Source organism: Lepidothrix coronata, unplaced genomic scaffold (genome assembly GCF_001604755.1).
Source record: "Lepidothrix coronata isolate B3197 unplaced genomic scaffold, Lepidothrix_coronata-1.0 Scaffold307, whole genome shotgun sequence".
NCBI classification, from domain to species: domain Eukaryota; kingdom Metazoa; phylum Chordata; class Aves; order Passeriformes; family Pipridae; genus Lepidothrix; species Lepidothrix coronata.
The window spans coordinates 468,722-487,587 of NW_016690487.1; the positions used below are offsets into that span (position 1 = coordinate 468,722).

The 18,866-nt window shown below is 44.1% G+C and overlaps 1 protein-coding gene across 1 annotated transcript in view; it reads right to left on the reverse strand.

Annotated features, from left to right (window-relative positions):
- Positions 1–17,938, reverse strand: part of RASGEF1B (RasGEF domain family member 1B) — a 32,576-nt gene extending 14,638 nt beyond the window's left edge. Inside the window, exons 1-3 of the mRNA XM_017837630.1 lie at positions 17,809–17,938; positions 4,270–4,452; positions 2,355–2,477 (exon numbers count right to left, since the gene is read on the reverse strand). Of these exons, the coding sequence (XP_017693119.1) occupies positions 2,355–2,477; positions 4,270–4,446 (300 nt within the window). The 5' untranslated portion in view covers positions 4,447–4,452; positions 17,809–17,938. The remainder of the gene's footprint in view (positions 1–2,354; positions 2,478–4,269; positions 4,453–17,808) is intronic.
- Between the last annotated feature and the right edge of the window lie 928 nt (positions 17,939–18,866).

Sequence of the window (18,866 nt, forward strand, 5' to 3'; positions counted from 1 at the left end):
GGAGCAGTCCCTATGTGCTGAAAGATGAGCTAGTGAGGAAGAAGACCAACCTGGCTAAACAGGGAGCTTTTGCTGGAACTCAGGGGAAAAAAAAAAAAAGGGTGTATGATGTTTGGAAGAAAATGCAGGTAACTCAGGAAGAGTACAAGGATGTTGTCAAGTCATGTAGAAAAAAAATTAGAAAGGTGAAAGTTCAGCTAGAACTCAATCTGGCCACTGCTGTGAAAGACAACAAAAAGTGTTTTTATGAATACATTAACAACAAAAGGAGGGCCAAGGAAAATCTCCATCCTTTATTGGATGCAGAAGGGAACACTGTCACCAAGGATGAGGAAAAGGCTGAGGTACTTGATGCCTTCTTTGCCTCAGTCTTCAACAGAAATACTGGTTATCCCCAGGGCAGCCACAGCCACCCCCTGAGCTGGTAGAGAGAGATAGGGAGCAGAATAGACCCCCTCCAATCCAGGAGGAAGGAGTGACCTTGTGTGCCACTTAGACACTCACGAGTCTATGGGACTGGATGGGATTCATCCAAGGGTACTGAGGGAGCTGGTGGAAGAGCTCACCAAGCCACTCTCCATCATTTATTATCAGTCCTGATTCACCAGGGAGGTCCCAGATGACTGGAGGCTGGCCAGGGTGATGCCATCTGCAAGAAGGGTCAGAAGGAGGATCTGAGGAACTACAGGCTTGTCAGCTTGGCCTTGGAGCTGGGGAAGGTTATGGAACAGATTATCCTGAGTGTGATCACATGGCACATACAAGAAAACCTGGGAAACAGGCCCAGCCAGCATGGGTTTAGGAAAAGCAAGTCCTGTCTGACCAACCTGATTTTCTTTTACGACCAGGTGACTCGCTTGGTGGATGAGGGGAAGGCTGTGGATGTAGCTGATCTGGACTTCAGTAAGCCTTTTATACTGTCCCACGGTATTCTCCTGGAAAAGCTGGCAGCCCATGGCTTAAACAGATGCACTTTTTGCTGGGTTAAAAACTAGCTGGATGGCTGGGCTCAGAGAGTGGTGGTGAATGTGCCGCATCCAGTTGGTGTCTGGTCACCAGTGGTGTTCTCCAGGGCTCAGTTCTGTGCCCAGTCCTGTTTAGTATCTTTATTGATAATTTGGATGAGGGGATTAAGTGCACTCGCAGTCCAGTGGAAAAGGACCTGGGGGTGCTGGTCGACAGCAGCTGAACACGAGCCAGCGTGTGCCCAGGTGGCCAAGGGCAATGGCATCCTGGCCTGTATCAAAACCAGTCTGACCAGCAGGACCAGGGCAGTGATCGTCCCCATGTCCTCAGCACTGGTGAGGCCACACCTTGAGCGCTGTGTCCAGCTCTGGTACCTCACTACAAGAAAGACACTGAGGTGCTGGAGCGAGTCCACAGAAGGGCAATGGAGCTGGTGAACAGTCTGGAGGGTACGTCCTATGAGGAACAACTGAGGGAGCTGGGGCTGTTTAGTTTGGAGAAAAGGAGGCTCAAGTGAGACCTTATCATTCTCTACGACTACCTGAGAGGAGGTTGTAGCAATGTGGAGGCTGGCCTCTTCTCCCAGGCAATGAGTGACAGGATGAGAGCAAATGGCCTCAAGATGTGTCGGGGGAGGTTCAGGTTGGACATCAGGAAGAATTTCTTCACAGGGTGGCTAAGCATTGGAAGGGCCTGCCGAGGGAAGTGGTGACTCAACCATGCCTGGACGTGTTCAAGAAATGACTGGATGCAGCACTTAGTGGTCTGGTTTAGCAGACAAGGTGGTGTTCAATCAAAGGTTGGACTTGCTGATCTTGGAGGTCTTTTCCAAACTTAATGATTCTACGATTCTATGAATTATTTAAGTATCTTCTTTTCATTTGTGTAATTTTCTGCTGGGGTGGAGGTGACACACAAAACCCCATGCATTCCCCTGCAAAGGGGCCAGCAATCTAAGTCACTCTGCAAAAAGTGTAGCAAGAAGCGTAGCTTAAGCATGCAAGACATGTCAGTGTAATTCCCATTGATGTGCTTAACTCATCTTTCCAACATTTTGGATTTATATGTCAAGACATTCAGAACCCTGACAGAAAAGCAACCACTGCAGGGCCAGTACAGGATACTTCATAAACTGGAAGCACTTTTGTTTCTAGCTCATGTATTGGTAAAACAAACAGTGCAGCAGAAGCAATAGTCTTCATGGAGTTCAGGCTGAGGAGCGTGGAAATTTCACGTGGATGTCAGTGAATAAAGGGACAAATTCTAGTTGCTTGTGTCATATTTTCAGTCTGTTTAATCCTGCCGAGGACTCTCTTGAGTAGGAACATTTTGCTTTGGGCAGGGTAGAGACATTTGACTGGCACTGACAGGAGTCCCTGAGATCTTACCTTGTCCAGGCCAGGCTCACTTAGTCTCTGCTGCTCAATGCACAGGTGGCAGACTTTGGCCATGAGCTCATATGGATGCATGAACAGACGTGAACTGAGAAGGAAGGTGAAGATGTACGTCCTCTGCAAACAAGAGGAAGACAGAGAAAGGGATAAATTACCAGCATTTTGATACTTTCTCAAAATGTCTTCCTAACAAATCTTTTGCCAATACTTTACTACCTGCAGAAGAAAGCTCTGCATGTGGCTGTGCCAAAAGCAATTACTGCAGAAGTAAGCACTTAGCACTGCTCCAGAATCAGTGTTATAAACTCGTGCTTGAGCCAAGTTATGCAAGATTTAACCAAAACAAGACAGGGCAGAGGTAGGTTAGCTCTCCTATTGCACACAGCCTTTGTGAAAGCCATTACCAGATTACATAACTCTTTCTAGCCTGATGATGGAATAACATTCATGCTGCAAGTCCAAGCTACTTGGAACATCAACAGAGAAATCTTGTCTGCTTCCACACTGCAAGTGAAAGTAAATATTCTTCAAAAAAGAACATAAAAAGGTGCCAGTTGACCAGATTGTTCAACTGACTCAATTTTGACACACACCATCTTTACTATGCTGTGTTTGCCTGTCTAACCTCAGTAAACTGCACACCATGAGCTTGTACTTCCTTTAAGAATCCCCAAATGCTGCTCATTTCTCATGGCATTGCTTGTCTCCTTGGTGAAAGTGGAGAGAACCACATAGCTTAATTTTAAATAATAAAAACTAGTAACTTTTTCTGAAGTTACAAGAAAAGGCTCTTTTTATTTTTCTTCAGTTTCCATATGTCATACATCTAACTCATTGTGAGACAGATATTCAAAATATCCGTTCCACTCTCCAGATTGCCAGTTAAATATCTCCAGGTGCCATAGTTAAATATCTATGGCACCCACAAGACAGATTCTACAATGTTCCGGACCTAGGAACTTGGAATAAATGATAATATTTGACCAATCAGTGTCTAAATTGCTACATGTTTAAAGTTTACATTAAGCATTAGTGCACAAGCACTAGCTTAAGCACAGTCCTGTACTGCTGTTTATTCTGACCCAAGTTAAAAAAGACACTGTCTTGGAAACATAAATAGATCTACGATAGAGGCTGAATATAAGCAGGCTTGTGTCTTCAGAAGGAGCCTTTCGACAAGCAAAGGTGCAGTTTCATCATCCCTTGGACATAACTAACTGCCCCCCGTCACCTTTTGATATTATTGTTTTTTATCTTCATTTCTAATAATTATATAAAACATCTCAATGCATGGATGTGTCTAGACAGGCCAAAAATTCTCATATGACAAACATCCTACTCTCACATCCAGCCTCTGCTGATTCCAAACAGTGTGGTACTAGTTCAACATCTCCATTTCAAGATACATGTGGATCTCAGATGAGCAATGGGAAATATGCATTAAAACTGTTTGGTTTTGGAATAAATACTTTCATCCTGTCATGCTGGTGGTCATGCCTTCCTCTTCACCTTACCTGACAGATTTTTAAGGGTCAATGGTACATAAAATCCATTAAACAGTAAGCCAGTCTAGGCTTATATTATATAAATTATTATAATACTAAATATTATAAATTTTATATACACATACAAATACAATAAATTATAATAATAAAAATTATAAGCGGCTCACCAGAGTTGTGCACCTTATAACAGGAGTAATAAAGAATTAGACTTGCTAGGTGAGGTGAGTTATTGCATGCTGCACTCACATAAAACACACGTTTATCCTGTTGTTGCTGATCAGTCACTTGAACCCCTTCCTTAGCAATTTGATGTGACACATTCTGCTTTTCCTGCACATGTGACAATTCCCCTTTAGGAGACGCATCAGGCCAAGCCATATAGTTAGCTGGGTGTATAGACTTACATCAGGGTAGTAATCGACATTGGGTACTAAGTGCTGGATCAGAGCTTCCAGAGACCCAGACAGGAGATTGTTGTCATGATAACAGAGCCCTCCACAGTTGTCCTCTTTTGACTGATACAGGTTCCTGTTGTAGCCGCTGCTGTCAAACATAGCTGCAAAGGGAGGTGTCTGTGGCATCTTTCCCTGAAAAGACACACAGGAGAGATAAAGGATAATTCACAGAAGGTACAATGTAAGAGGCTTTCCACTCTCCAGAGATAGTACTGCGAGAGGAAGGAAACACAGTGTCACACCGTGGGTTGCTTGCACACAGTAGTAAAGATTGTACTGTTTTCAAGCCTGTGCACCTTTCTCAGGAAAGGGCCTATCACAATTGCCAGGTGCTTCTTTTATAACTTGTTGTTTATTCATTAAATGACAGGTAAGGCACCAGGGTTAAGAGTTAGAAGGAGCGCACAAGAATCCTGACAGGTTGTGGGAACTCAGACTTTCTATAAAGCTTTTGGCATAATGTTCACCAACAACTCTGGGCAAATCACGGAAATAGCTACTACCTGAGAGCACCCGTCTGATGGGGAAGCATGTCACAGGCTGACACACCCCCAGCCAGTGCAGAGGGAGAAAGACTGAAGTGAAGCCCCACAGAGGTTATGTGAGAGGAGAGCCTCCTTATGCAACATGACAGCCTTGTAATTGCAATCAAAAACTCCCATTTCCCAACTCCACCCTGGTAAATCACTGCTGGGTTTTTCCAATTACACTGTGACAAGTGTGACCCAGGCTAAGCCTGACGCTTCAGCACATCTGCTCCACCTACTCTCTGAGTGGCTCTACAGACATTTGGAAAAATATGCCTGTGTATAGGTTGCTTACCAATGTTGTCCACGTTCACCAATGATATAAAAGCCAAGAGCAGACTCAGAGATCTGTTAAATCTTCTCCCCAAATTCTGTGAAAATGTGAAAAATCCAGCCCTATGTTTTCCAGCTTAAGGAAAAATAAAGCAATTACTCATCAGTCTGCATCTCAGTGCCTGTGGAACAAAAACGTCTTACCAAGGACAAGATCAGTCAGTGCTACAGGCTGTTCAGTCATCCAGAGTAGTGGGTGGGCAGCAATGGGACTTATGACCACCCAAGATCTCCTTTAGTGATGCAGTATGTGAAAAGACCAAAAGATAAAATCTCTCTGATTACTTGAGTGTTGACTTATAAACTCCTTCCTTCTCCTTCCCTCTCCCCTGCCTTCTGGGAGTAGCAGTTCTTGTCAGTTGAAGGAATGTAGGTTTTATAGCCTCTGCAGCGAGCTAAGTTCATGCCCGGTTTTAACCCCAAATATGTGCTGTTTTTAACTCTACTACAGCAGTTCCTGGGCTGTGGGTGCTAATGGGCATTCAGGGAGTGGACAGATAAACTGCAAAAAAGTAAAAAAGTATTGCACATCGCCTCCCATCCTCCCCACAACTGCGGTCCAAAGGAGGTCAAACTGAGAAGACAATATCCACAGGCTGCTGTGCTCTGTGTTGACAGAGCATGTGCGTGTGCATGAGAAAAGCATTAATGCCCCTGAGCCATCATTGTAAGTGCAGATGCTGTTCCTTTTCTCTCCATTGTATCAAATCCTATTCGGCAAAAGGCTCTTTTAAAGCCCCAGACCTCAGCAGACACCAGTCTGTGAAGGCACTCCATTTTGAGAACAACTAGTGATGTGACAGCCTGGAGATAAATAGTGTGCTGCCATCTGTGTGCTCCACGATTCACAATAAAAAACTTTTCATAGTGAGCCCATTGAAGATGAGAAGCTAATAAGTTATTAGCTAGATTCCTTAGCAAGGACCTGAAGCACCACACAGAGAGCCACAGACTTGCTGCTGCTGGCAGCACGTCTGGACAATGGAGATATTCAAACTAGCATAAGACTGAGTGGTTCAGTAAGTAAACAGTAAAAGAAAGCCAAAAATGGTTGCAAAAACAGAGAAAGACAGTGAAGAGAGCCTCCTGGCCTACATGACCTGTGCTAGTCCCACCTTCCGAGGCGCCAAAAGGTATCTGCATCAAAATGGAAAGAGTAAGGAGTCCACATGTCTGAAAAGTGACATTAGACACAGTGCAGCTGTTCAACCAGTGATTCAATTCCATTCAGACCAATGAACTGGGAGAAGAGAAGAATAAAGTAAATACACGTGCCACAGCATGAGAACAGGAAGTGCAGGACTGACCAAAGCAGGGTTTCTGTAAAAGAGGTGAGGTGCAGGTGAGGTGCAACCCAACCACAGTCATGCTCTGCAACAATAAAGCATTCTGATGCATAAAGACTCCTGAACTTTCAGGTTCTTTTCAAGGCTAACACAGTTTAAGAAACAAAAATTATTGAGGAGCTGACAGGCACCTTCTGTAGCATTTCCTAGGTTTTCATACTGTGTATGTAAGGCCACAGACTTGAACAAACTACTTTTCAGCCCACAAGCACTGAAAGATGTCCTGTTTTGCACCAAAAATCATGATTCTTTTCAGCTACTGTAGTGAAGTTTATTCAGTCAAAATGCAAGTGGTAGTGAACAGTGTTAACACTGCCACCCACCAAACATTTGTAGCAGTCTGATTCCAAGGTAATACTCCACAGAGAAAGTGAGAAAGGCTGGTTTGCATCTGCAAAACATCTTGAAACAAATACTGTCACTATAAAAAACCCAAGGACACTAGTTTCAATCCAGATCTCGTATTAACCAAAACAGCCTAATTCAGGGTGAGACTAGAATCTGCAGGGCATTTAGCCAGCCTAGCCAGCAATTAGTTGTGATTTCATACAACCCTCACCACCCAAACCAGACAGGGAGTGTCTTAATCCATTGGAAAAACCTCCAGTTCCACCATATCACTAACTTCTCCTATGAGAAGAACTGAAGCAGCTGTGAATCCCCAAAGGGCTTTTCTCTGACATATTTTACATATGGACACTATATATTACTGTCCAATAAAATATAAAACTTTTTTGAAGGTCATCAAGTGGTGCTTAAATTCTAATAACTAACTCCCAAACGAAATGAGACCTTTCTGAAGTTTGCAGCCCCTAACTCTCTGCATAACTATTAGTCCCAGAACCACGTGGATCCCTCTTCAGACAAAAATAAATTGGAGACACAGCCTCCTAGTGCCCCACCAAGAGGAAAGAAAAAATCATCAGGTCATTAACAGATGTACTGATTCATAACAATAAAATAAAATTGCCAAAAGGTACATGTTAGCTCATTTGTTTGCTATCTATTTCTGCAAGCTGCTTGATAGAGAGGGCTCAGTTCTGCTTCAGTGAGGCACCAAGTTGTAGTAGCTAAGAGATGTTGTGTGTGCTCTGCTTTCAGACACTGGATTTCACTTCTAAGTGAACAGGACAGGACATGTTTTCCACGCGATGAAAAGGGATGATATCGAAGTGTGACAGAGATAAATATAGCATAGCCAACGGGATGATTCATACAACACATGTGCTTTTCCAGCATGACTCCTCTACTACCTTGACCTTGACTCTTCTGCTGTATTTTATATGGAGATAGAGACACAAAGCAGCATGCTTAGTTCTAATTAGAAGCTTCTTTAGCTAAAGCTTCACCCAAACCCTGCCTTCAGACTAACTTGAGTGGAACTAAAATTTGGTAACAGAGCAGAGAATGGTCCACAAAAACGTGGCATTTGGAGCAGAAGTATCTTTGGACCTAAAAATATTGTTGAAAAACAGCAATACAGCATGTGTCAAGCAGGAATTAGACAAAAAGTCAGGAAATATGACTCTAGCGAAAAACATCCCAAGAGATAAGAACTGAAACTTTTTAACTGGGCTTTGGAAACATTTAGCTAGTAATCACATGGAAACCCATTTATTTCTCCTTTCTTTTCTTTTTTTTTTTTTTTCCTGTGTGCAAAGATCTGACTTGAAGGAAAAAACAATGAAATGATTTCCTGGCTTTACCAGTGATGTACTCCTGTGACAGAGAAAAGTCGGTAATTCTCTGCACTGGAAAGAGGAATACAACATTTTTTCTGCAGTTAGTATCATTATGGAGAATGTGAGACCTTGGCATTAAGGTCCAAATCCTGACTCTGAGCAGCCTTTGACAAGAAAGAAGTCTCAACCTGCCCACTAACAACGGTGTAAATCAAAAGTCAGAGCCAAAGATGATGTGCTCAAAACCCTCCCATTTCCTGCAGGAGCCGAGTTCCAGTTTGGCAAAACTAAAGGAATCAGAGGTATCTTCCAGGCTGCCAAGTGCTTGTCTAAACCTCCATGTTTAGCAACAGAAAAAAAAATAAATAATCTGTTTTCTACTATAAACAGTGGAAGGTTGCATTGGTTTGTCTTCATCTATATTAAAGAGCTCAGGCTGCACATCAGATGTATAAAACAAAACCAACAATGTGAACAGCTTGTAGCCTTTATAGATGTACCCACCAACGAGTTCAGTAGTAGACACAAAAGGTGCTTTTAAAGCCACTGCCAAACAATTTCAGCTCCTTTGTTATGTACAGTCATCTCCCACACTATATCCTCAACCAGAAGAATGGTGCCTGAATTTTTTATAAGTCCCAAGGCAATTAAATCCCCTCAGAGCTGCTTCCCTATACAGACAGAAACCCCTACCCACATTTAGCAGATGATTATCATCCACCATTGTTTTTATGGATGGCATCATAAAATTGAGGTATGGAAAAAAAAATTCTGATGGGGAAAGGACTACTAATACTATCAGCTTGCACCAACCTGGGAGAGTCTGAGCAAGTCAGAATAAACCTCAGCTTTAATACATAGAAAGGAAATAAGGAATAGGTGCTTGCCAGCAACACCCAGCTTTCTCTTAAGTGTTTCTGAAAAGTGTGGAGAATTTTAGGCGATCACAGAATCATAGAATCGTTTGGATTGGAAGGGACCTTAAAGTTCATCTAGTTCCCACCCCACTGCCACGGGCAGGGAGACCTTCCACTAGACCAGTTTGCTCAGTGCCCCATCCAATGTGGACATGAACGCTGTCCAGGATGAGGCATCCACAACTTCTCTGGGAAACCTGTTCCAGTGCCTTCCCATCCTCACAATAAAGAATTTATCCCATATATCTAACCTAAATTTCCCTTCTTTCAGTTTGAACCCATTACTCCTTGTCCTATCACTACAGTTCCCAATGAAGAGTCCCTCTCCAGTTTCCTTGTAGGTCCTTTCAGATGCTGAAAGGTTGCTGAGAGGTCTCCACGCAACCTTCTCTTCTTCAGGCTGCACAGCCCCACTTTTCTCAGCCTGTCTTTGTAGGGGAGGTGCTTTAGTCCTCTTATCAACTTCATGGCCTCCTCTGGACTTGCTCCAACAGTTCCATGCCCTTCTTATACTGGGGACACCAGAACTGTACACAGTATTCCAGGTGAAGTCTCACAAGAGCAGAGTAGTCCTTCTCTGCAGGGATGCCCTCAACCACTTCTCCACTCAACCTGTAGGTGTGCCTGGGATTGCCCTGACCCAGGTACAGGATCTTGCACTCCAATGCCATAGCTCTGTCACAGAAAGCCACCAGATTTGTCAGGCATGATGTGCCCTTAGCAAAGCCATGTTGGTTGTCACCAATCACCTCTTTGTTTTCTGTGTGCCTTAGCATAGTTCTCAGGAGAATGTGCTCCATGATCCTGCCTGGCACAGAGGTGAGACTGATGGCTGTGCAGTTCCCTGGGTCTTCCACTTTCCCCTTTTTAAAAATCGGGGTTATATTTCCCTTTTTGCAGACCCTGGGAAGGCTGCCTTGGAGCATCACATCCCCCACCAGATCCTCCCTGTCAGTGAGCACAAAATCCAGCATTGCACCTCCCCTTGTTGCCTCCTTTATCACTTGTACAAGGAAGTTGTCATCAACACATTCCAGGAACCTCTGGGATTGCTTGTGCCCTGCTGTGTTGTCCCTCCAAGAGATACCGGGGAGGTTGAAGACCCCCATTAAGACCAGGGTTTGTGATTGTGAGGCCTATAGAGGGCTTCATCCACATCCTCCTCCTGATTGGGTGGACAGTAGCAGACACCCACTATAACATCCCCTGTCTCTGCCTTCCCTTTAATCTTGACCAAAAAGCTTTCAGTTGGCTCTTCATCCATTCCCAGGCAGATTTCCATATACTCTGGCTCGTCACTGATATAGAGGGCTACCCCACCTCCTTGCCTCCCTATCCTCTTTCCTAAAAAGCCTATAACCTTCCATTCCAATACTCCAGCCATAGCAGCCATCCCACCACATCTCTGTGATGCCAGTGATATCACATCCATACAGGCACGTGTACATCTCTAATTCCTCTTCTTTGTTCCCCATACTACCTGTGTTTGTGTAGAGGCATATGAGCCAGGTCCTTGATAAAGCTGACTCGCTGCCTGGAGCAGCTGGAATACCTTTGCACTGCTCTGGGCATCCACCCAGGCTACCCAAAACAAAAGCACACCAGACACAGAGGCCACTGGTCCCATTCCATGCAGCTTTGTGCGTGTGTGTGTTTTGCTTACAAAGCTTTTGTTTTTCCCACTGAAAGGTAAAGTGAAATTCTACAGCCCAAGCTATTGAGAAGGCAAGAAACCTGAAAAACTCCCCAGATCAGTGTTTCATGTGCCAGCTCAAGTCTTCCTGCTTCCATTCTTCATGAAGCACTTCCCATACAATTCTCTGAGTGTGACTTCAGCACCAACTTTGATTTATAATTCCTTCCTAGAAATACTACTTCTTAACTGTATCTTGTAAGAGGCAGAGTAAAAAATATTATTTCATACTCACATAGGAGATGAAAAGAGGAGTGATATTGGCTTTTTCCTGTCTGAAATCAAGAGCAAGATTAAGGACAACTCAGAAGGAATCCACCTCAGAGCAACAAGAGGACCAAACTATCCATAGGGGATACTGCTGGACAGTGACATAACAGTAGAAATACGTCGTGCACAGTTGCTGGTAGGGCAAGAAAAGACCTGAGGTAGACATAAGAAACCTGACTGAGCCTTAAAGTACTTTTTCATTTCCACTAAAACAGCAGAGAATGAACAATTTTCTAAAGTTTAAAAAAAATTACCATGGCAACAATAAGCTGCAAACAAATAAGAAAAATCCGAGTAGGCAAAGAATAAACCAGGAACTGAATTTCAATTAGAAGTATTTTCCTCCTGAATGTGCATCTTTCTTGGATCTATAAATAGATCCATCTGATGATGTGGGAAGGTCAGATGCAGCACTGCTGACTGATCACTCACGTATGAGAACTTTGGCACTATAATTAAGCGAATCCCGAATGACTTGAAATTAAAGTCCTTGGATACTGAACTGCAAAAGTGTGATGGGTATGAATATATTCCTGTGTGTGCTTGGGAGCATTAGGAAAAGTGTGTGGGGATTTAAGAACCTCTTGAATTTCTCAAACTCTGCAAGGGTTGAAAAAGGGAAGGAAAAGTAAACAAGTTGATCATTGTTGCTGATGTGCTGTAAATCCATGTCCCCTGCTGAAGCACCAAGAACCAACACCCCTTCTACCCTTTCCCCACGCTCTTCTTCCGTGGGGAAGGAAGAGCGATGTGAGCGTAATGATGTTGAGGGTGGATGTGCTACAGCACTGCTGCAGTGCCAGACAAGCACTTGCAGGCAAACTACATCATGGTAAAAATCCCAAATGCAGGAAAATTACCCAGTCCAGGGAGAGGACAGGACATATATTCCTCCCAGCCAAAACACACAAAGCAATTTGTCTGTATTACTGGACACACAAAAGCAGCAGCCTTGAAACACAGAGCACGAAACGAAGACCACACATATAAATACTGCCTTTTGCAATGCACTTGTCTCTTACCACAATCTCAACATAGCTGAGATTTCTATCTGTAGGTTAAAACTGAGGAGGCCACAATTATTTAAAAAGACACTACATGAAGTGTGCTTCATCACTGACTGATTAATCTTTTTATTAAGTTCATTTGTAAGTTATTTTTAATTTTATTGATAATTTCTTCATCTGGATGGCATGCTTTTAGCATTTGAATTCAAATTCTCCTGTTCTCCTATAAGTGTGGGCTTTTTTTTAGCCTTGCACATCTTTTTGATAATCCCATATCTTTTTTACCCCTGGTTTCAGAAGAGAAGTTCAAAACACGAACCATATAGGATAAGTATCTATTTTAAGTGACATGATGGAGTAGCACAGCAGTAATTATATGTCAGAGGGCAGAAGAGAATCTAGAAAAGTTCAGTCCATTGCATGTTCCATAGTGACTCCTGCAAAACGTGAGAGATTTACAGAACGAATGAAATGGAAAAAGATGCACAAAAGTCGCAGGCAAGACAAAGGATGCAATGAAGCATCACCCAACTTAAACAACAGATAACACATAGAGCTACTCATTTCTACTCAACTGTTGAGCAAACAGCTGGACTGAAAGCAAGGAAGTTTTGATAGACAATCAATAGTGAGATTGTATTAAGAAACAATTTCTTCTCCTCATCCCAAGATCTATTTTCTTTAGAAAAATTCATAAATGTCCTCTGAGCACTTTGTTTAAAATCAAACTAATGCACAAGCTGAGTATGATCTCCTCAGTCTGTGTGTTAAATTTTGTTCAAAATCAAATACCATCAGGAAAGGCAGAAAATCTACTGGCTGGCCAGCACAAAGTGTTAAGGAATTGGCCACAACTGCTGATGGCAAAATTGAGAGCTTTAACATAAGAGTACAAGTATATTAAATGCAAAAAAACCACAAGAATGCTACTAAAGCCTTACACTTCTTTAACTTACTGAGTCAGTGTGGGGATTTCAGAAGCACACACCATTTCCCTCATTGCTCCCAATGCAGTAGAGAACAGTTTTGCCATTTGCTCTTTTGGGAACAGAGGGTTCTTAAATATTACAGTCATAAAAGACTAAAATCCCACCTCTCTACTCAGCCAGACTCAGGTGCAGACTGGTTTGTCAGGGCTTCCATCCAGCAGCAAGGTGCAGAGCTCTACAGAATCGAGGAGGTCACCATCCCAGCCTCCCACGCTACTGAGATCCTGCTCATCCATCAGCTGATGAATTGCTGCAGTTTTGAGGTCAGGAGTTACAAGGCAAGTGAACATCAGTGAAGATTTACTTCAAAACATCACACTGTAAATCGAGTGATTCAGCAGCTGACCCAGGGTGGCTTAGATGTCCAGGAATGGGGCGTGAGGTGAGGTGGACAGATGAGACCTGTGATGACACCCATGCTATGCTATCCCCACTGGTGAATCAGAACTCTGACATGAGCTCTGTAGCTCTGTATCTACAGAGTTCTGTACTCTGCATCATTTCTGTAGCATGCTTTGAGCTTCCTGCATACTTCAAACCAAAGAAACAGAAATTTGATGTTGTCAACAGAAATGGGAGCAGTTTCCTCAACGCCATCATCAGAAGAGTATAACTGAATTCATTGTGGTATTAGACTTTCACTAACCTTGGGGAATATGATCCATTTTCTGTGACACGAATGTGTGAATCTCTGTAATCCTAATCCATCTCAGGAGATCAAGGCCAAAAGATACACCTTCTCTATCTGCATGGTCAGTAGCTAAGTGTGGGTCTAAACTATCTCAGAGTGATAACCAGCTTCATCGAGAACTTCTCACATGCCCATTCACAGTCAGCAGAGAAAGCATTATTTCAGTGCTTACACCTGGCAGCTGGTAGTTTGGATCTGCTTCTGACTCTGCTACAAGCTCCTCACGTGGCTTTAGTCAAGTCACTCAGTTTCTCATTACCCCATTCCTCTGTTTGACAGTACAAAGCAGGATAAGTGTGGGGTTGTTTCCTTTCATTAAGCACCAAGATCTTTTTTCAAAGGGGGTACAGAAGGTGTATCACATTGTATTAATGCCAGAAGCACAGTAATAGCCTTAAGCATGAAGCTTTCTTGATACAGTTCCTTCTTCAACCCCATCAAAGCAAGACACCTTCTGAATCCCAAAACTGTTGGTCTTTGCAGACACCCATGCTTGGCCTTTTGGTGAAACCTACAATATGTTTCAGAAGAAAGCACCATTCCCTTTTAAAATTATAACAGGCAGCCAAGTTATAATTTACAACAGCAAGCTGCAGTAGTGTTAACTAACAGTATTTAATTTAATTTAATTGGTTCTACCTACAACCTCATTGCCAAATGTCTCTTTTCTACTTAGATGATGCAGAAAAAATGCTGGTTTTAAGGGCAAAAAATTCACATAATTTTTGTTATTCTATTTGCTGAGACTTTATGTTTACATAAACAGTACAGAATTTTTACTGACATTTAAACATACAGCAGTTTGAAAGCAGTATATTTACATTTTCTGCAGTAGACTTACTTCATTTAAAAACGCACCACAACAAAAAAATACACTTGCCACTGTTTAGGTTGAAGATAAAACTGGATGGTCCTACTCTGGCAGTTAAGAAAGGAAATACAACTCTGTATCTGCATCAGTTATACTTGGCTCACAGCCATTCATATCTAGGCTGAGTATCAGTCAGTGAGTATCCATCAGGTTTCTAGACCAGAGCTGGGTCTGAGGTACAGAGGACTCATAAAACAGTTGTCTTTGATCAGCTTGACTGACTCCTTGGGAAATCAAAGAAACTCATAGCCAAAATGACTGAAAGGGGCTTTTTCCCTAGTCTAGGCAGGCCATAGCAGAAATCTCCTCCAGTCACACGCTGCATCTGCTGCTTTGTGTCAACCTTTAATACCCAGCAGTTCCCATGTTCGACTGAGGGTGGACCCTTGGGCTCTGCAATCCACGGTCAAAGGTTCCTTGTCCCGAAACAATTACACCTATTAAGTCAACACACAGTAGGTATGCTATTGAGCAAATGTACACTAGTTTGGGTTGTGAAAAGATCGTTACAAACATGGCCTAATAGTGTCTGAATCCCTGCAGGATGTTTAAGGGAGGATCAACTCGCAGTCCTGATGGACAAGTACTGTCAGTTCAGCACACTACACTCATGCAGAAAGCACCTGGCCTTTGTATCAATGAGAGCAATTATCTCAGAGAACACCCCACTCCCCAATCTGACTCAAGCATATTTATCCTCTGTCTTATTCCTTATGAATCTGAACGTCTCATTGTGCTGGCTGATGCAGACTCTCAGCTCCCAGGCTCATCTCTCTACTGGCATGTTTACTGGTATTTCTGCCCCATTTTCCAGATGTGACGAGGCACAAGCAGAGTACCTGGCCCCATGGGAGGAGCAGGTGACCTGGGGAACATTTTACTCTGGGGAGAAGATGCATTTTAACGAATTGAAACCAAAACAGTCAGAATGCATGGATCTGAGTCATGCAGTGCTATTCTAGAACCGCCTAGGAAGAGTGAGCTGGACTGTTGCAACGATCCTGCACATTTTCCAGTTAAAAATACAGTCATACTAAATACCATTCATTCATGTTCCTCACTGTAGTGATTTAGTTTTTTTAATAGTACTTCTTCCAGCAGCTAGAATAGAGGAGAAATTAGCAACAGCTTTCAGCTAGTCTTTGCCTCCTGTTTGTATATTTTGTATTGTCCTAGCTGCAGCTGCAAAATGCTCTCTGGAACTTTTGTTTACAAGCTCATTTTCTAGCAAAGTGTTTGTCGAATAATGTGGCTCAGTCCCTCATACTCATGCCAAGCAAAGGACACTTGTCAGTGCTTGCATATACCCCTGTATATCTACTAACATTTTGGAAAAAATGCTTAGGTATGCACAATCACAAATTCTGCCTCCTCCATTGAAATGCAGGCATCCTGTTCCACCCAGCTCTAGTACGTGTCAAAACACCAGACCCTTACAGTGATGTAGCACAAACTGGCAATATGATCCGCACATAGCTCCTTCCTGTCTTCACCCCGAGAAAAACGCACTTTTTAACTATACTGAGTTACAAAAATAAAATTCCATGTTGTCAGCTTTTTCAGTTCTTATTCCTTCACTGATAATGCTCCAGTGTTGAATTGTGCCTGTAATTTCTGACACGGTGTGACAACAGCTTACCCTGCAGACCATGAACAGGTACAGTGACTCTGCATTCCCTAAGGACTGTTTAGATAACTCATACAACTGGAGCACAGGTATCAACACAGTGTGCTGTCCCCAAAAATCTCTGCAGAAAGAAACCATGAAGAATGTAAACCAGCGGGGACTCACTGTACCATACAAAAAAAAGCAATTTACTCCATGTGTGGCACCACTGTGAGCTAAACCCTCACTAAACCTTGCCCTTCCTTTCCTCTTTTACAAAGATTTAACAAAACCTACAGTGCCCTGTTTCAGTCCTGCCTGTTTAAAGCAGTGATATTCCCATTTCGTTATCCAAAATCAGTGCTGGGTCTTACCTATTAGTTCTCTCCAGCACATCTCACCAGTTAGCTACTTGTCTTGAGTACGTTCAGCCTTGATTTTCAGCTGATTATCAGCTTCTCTCAAAGGCATCTCATTTGGAAACTGTAAGATAAGCGTGGGGAACCCATACCTCAAAAAGCTATTGTCAGCTTTCAAAATACAGAGACAACCTAGAGACCCAGTCCTGCCTGCCCAAGTCCCAACTTCCCACAGATGGCACGTTATCTCAGCCCACCATGGCTGTAATCTCACTGAAAGCAACCCCCTCAACATTCCTCGCTTAGACGGATAGCCGCCTGAGGTACAGAGTGCTTCTTTGTTCCTGGCTCTTTTGATTTTTTCAGGCCATTCTTGCCCTTTGAGAGGAGTCAGCCCTCCTCCGCTCTATTCAGGGGAACTCCGCTGAAAGAGTTCCTCATCCCTCAGTGCTATATTTAGCTTAACGCACAGGCAGACAGGGAGGCACTGGTTGTTAAGGCTGCCTTAGTTTACAGTCTGCACTAAGCACAACACAGGAGATGTAGCTGACAAGCAACACATTGGTCTTGGGTCATTTAACATCCGCGACTCTCCTTCTGCCCCTGAACTGCTGCCACCTCACACAGCACAGGAACCTGAAGTTTTACCACAGTCACACACAGCAGATGCCCAGCAAAAGACAAGCCCATTAACATCCTTAGGTGACACCATACACACACACACAAACACACACACATTTAACATCCTGCCCACACACCCATTTAACGCATCCCTACAACACAGTCTGGTAAATTAGTGCTTTTTCATCCTTCGCATCCAGGAAAAACAGCCATCAATTGAACTGACAAGCTTAAGGAAAAACCGGGAAAGCTTCTCCAAGGATTATAGCCACAGAAAGATCACATCGTGTAGTTTTAGGACCCTGTTCCATCTTACTACAGGGAAGAGGACAGGGAGAAGGACCCAAACACCGCACCGCCGACTGCTTTTTCCGCTGGATAAAAGTCTCTCTCCCCTCCCCAGTATGCTGATCCCTCAGAAAAGAGCAGCCCGGAGTGTACAGAACTGGGTAGCCAGGAAGGAGATTAAACCTCAGGAGAAAGAGACCATCCTGCCGGGGCTGGCAAGAGGACAGACGGATGGAGGGATGGACGGACAAGACTCACGTTCGGGTACCGCAGACTCACGGACTGTACCTGGAAGCGGCCGCAGGCGCTCCCGTTCCCAGACGCTGCGCTATCGCTCTCACTCACTCATGGCCCACAGCACAGCACGGCACAGCACGTCTCGGCTCGGCTCCCCACGGGAATCTCCCGGCGGCAGGCGGAGCGCCGGGAAGCGCCGCTCCCCCGCCCCGCCCGCGCCGCAGCGCCGGTGCCGCGGAGGCGGAGCGCGGTCCCGGCCCGCCTGGAGCCGGCCCTCGGGAAGGCAGGGGATGGGTGCCACCGGCGGGCAGGTGTCGGAGGTCCTAGTGGCAGGCTTGACCTGAACTGGTGTGCGACTGGCCGCTGCCCGGCCGGCCCTGCATCATTCTGCTGGTAGCGGTCGGAAGAGGATGCTTAGAGATGGGCAGGAGCGGGACACACACACACAATGCCTCCCCTGAACAGTCTCCCAGATTGTATTTCCAGCACAGCCGAAAACTTTGGATTTCCTTGGATTTCCTCAGCTCGGTGCTGTTTCTTCAGGAAGTCTCTCTTTCCAGTACTCGTCTAGTTCTCCCGGCAGCTCATCCACAATAATCTTCGAAAAGGATTCTCACAGATCTCCTACAACTCCCCACCCACTGTCGATCCTTGTAGGTCCCTCCCAACTCAGAATGTTCCGTGATTCTGTGATTCCTTGTTTTCGCTGCAACTCAGTTTACAAGGTTGGATCTGGTATCCCATTGCTCGTGCATGGAGTGACAAACACCATGCTCCTGTGTGCTCTCTCCAGAGCACTCTGAGTTTTCTCCACTTCATGCATAGCATTCTCAGTCACTGCTTACTTTTCCAGGCTGAAAAGTCCAGGTTTACCCAGTCACTCTATGAACAGGGTCCAAATCTCTGACGATCCTTGTTACCCTTCACCAACTTTTATGCAATACTTCTGAACCTTCTGCACATTCACAGTTCAAGGTGCAAATGAAACTCAGATTTAGGGAGCACAGCTCCAACTTGCCCTGCTTTCCAATCCCTCCTCTCTTTTCCTGATCTATGCTCAATTTTCTTTTTTGGACTGCACCTGGGCACCAAGCTGGAGTTACTCCTCA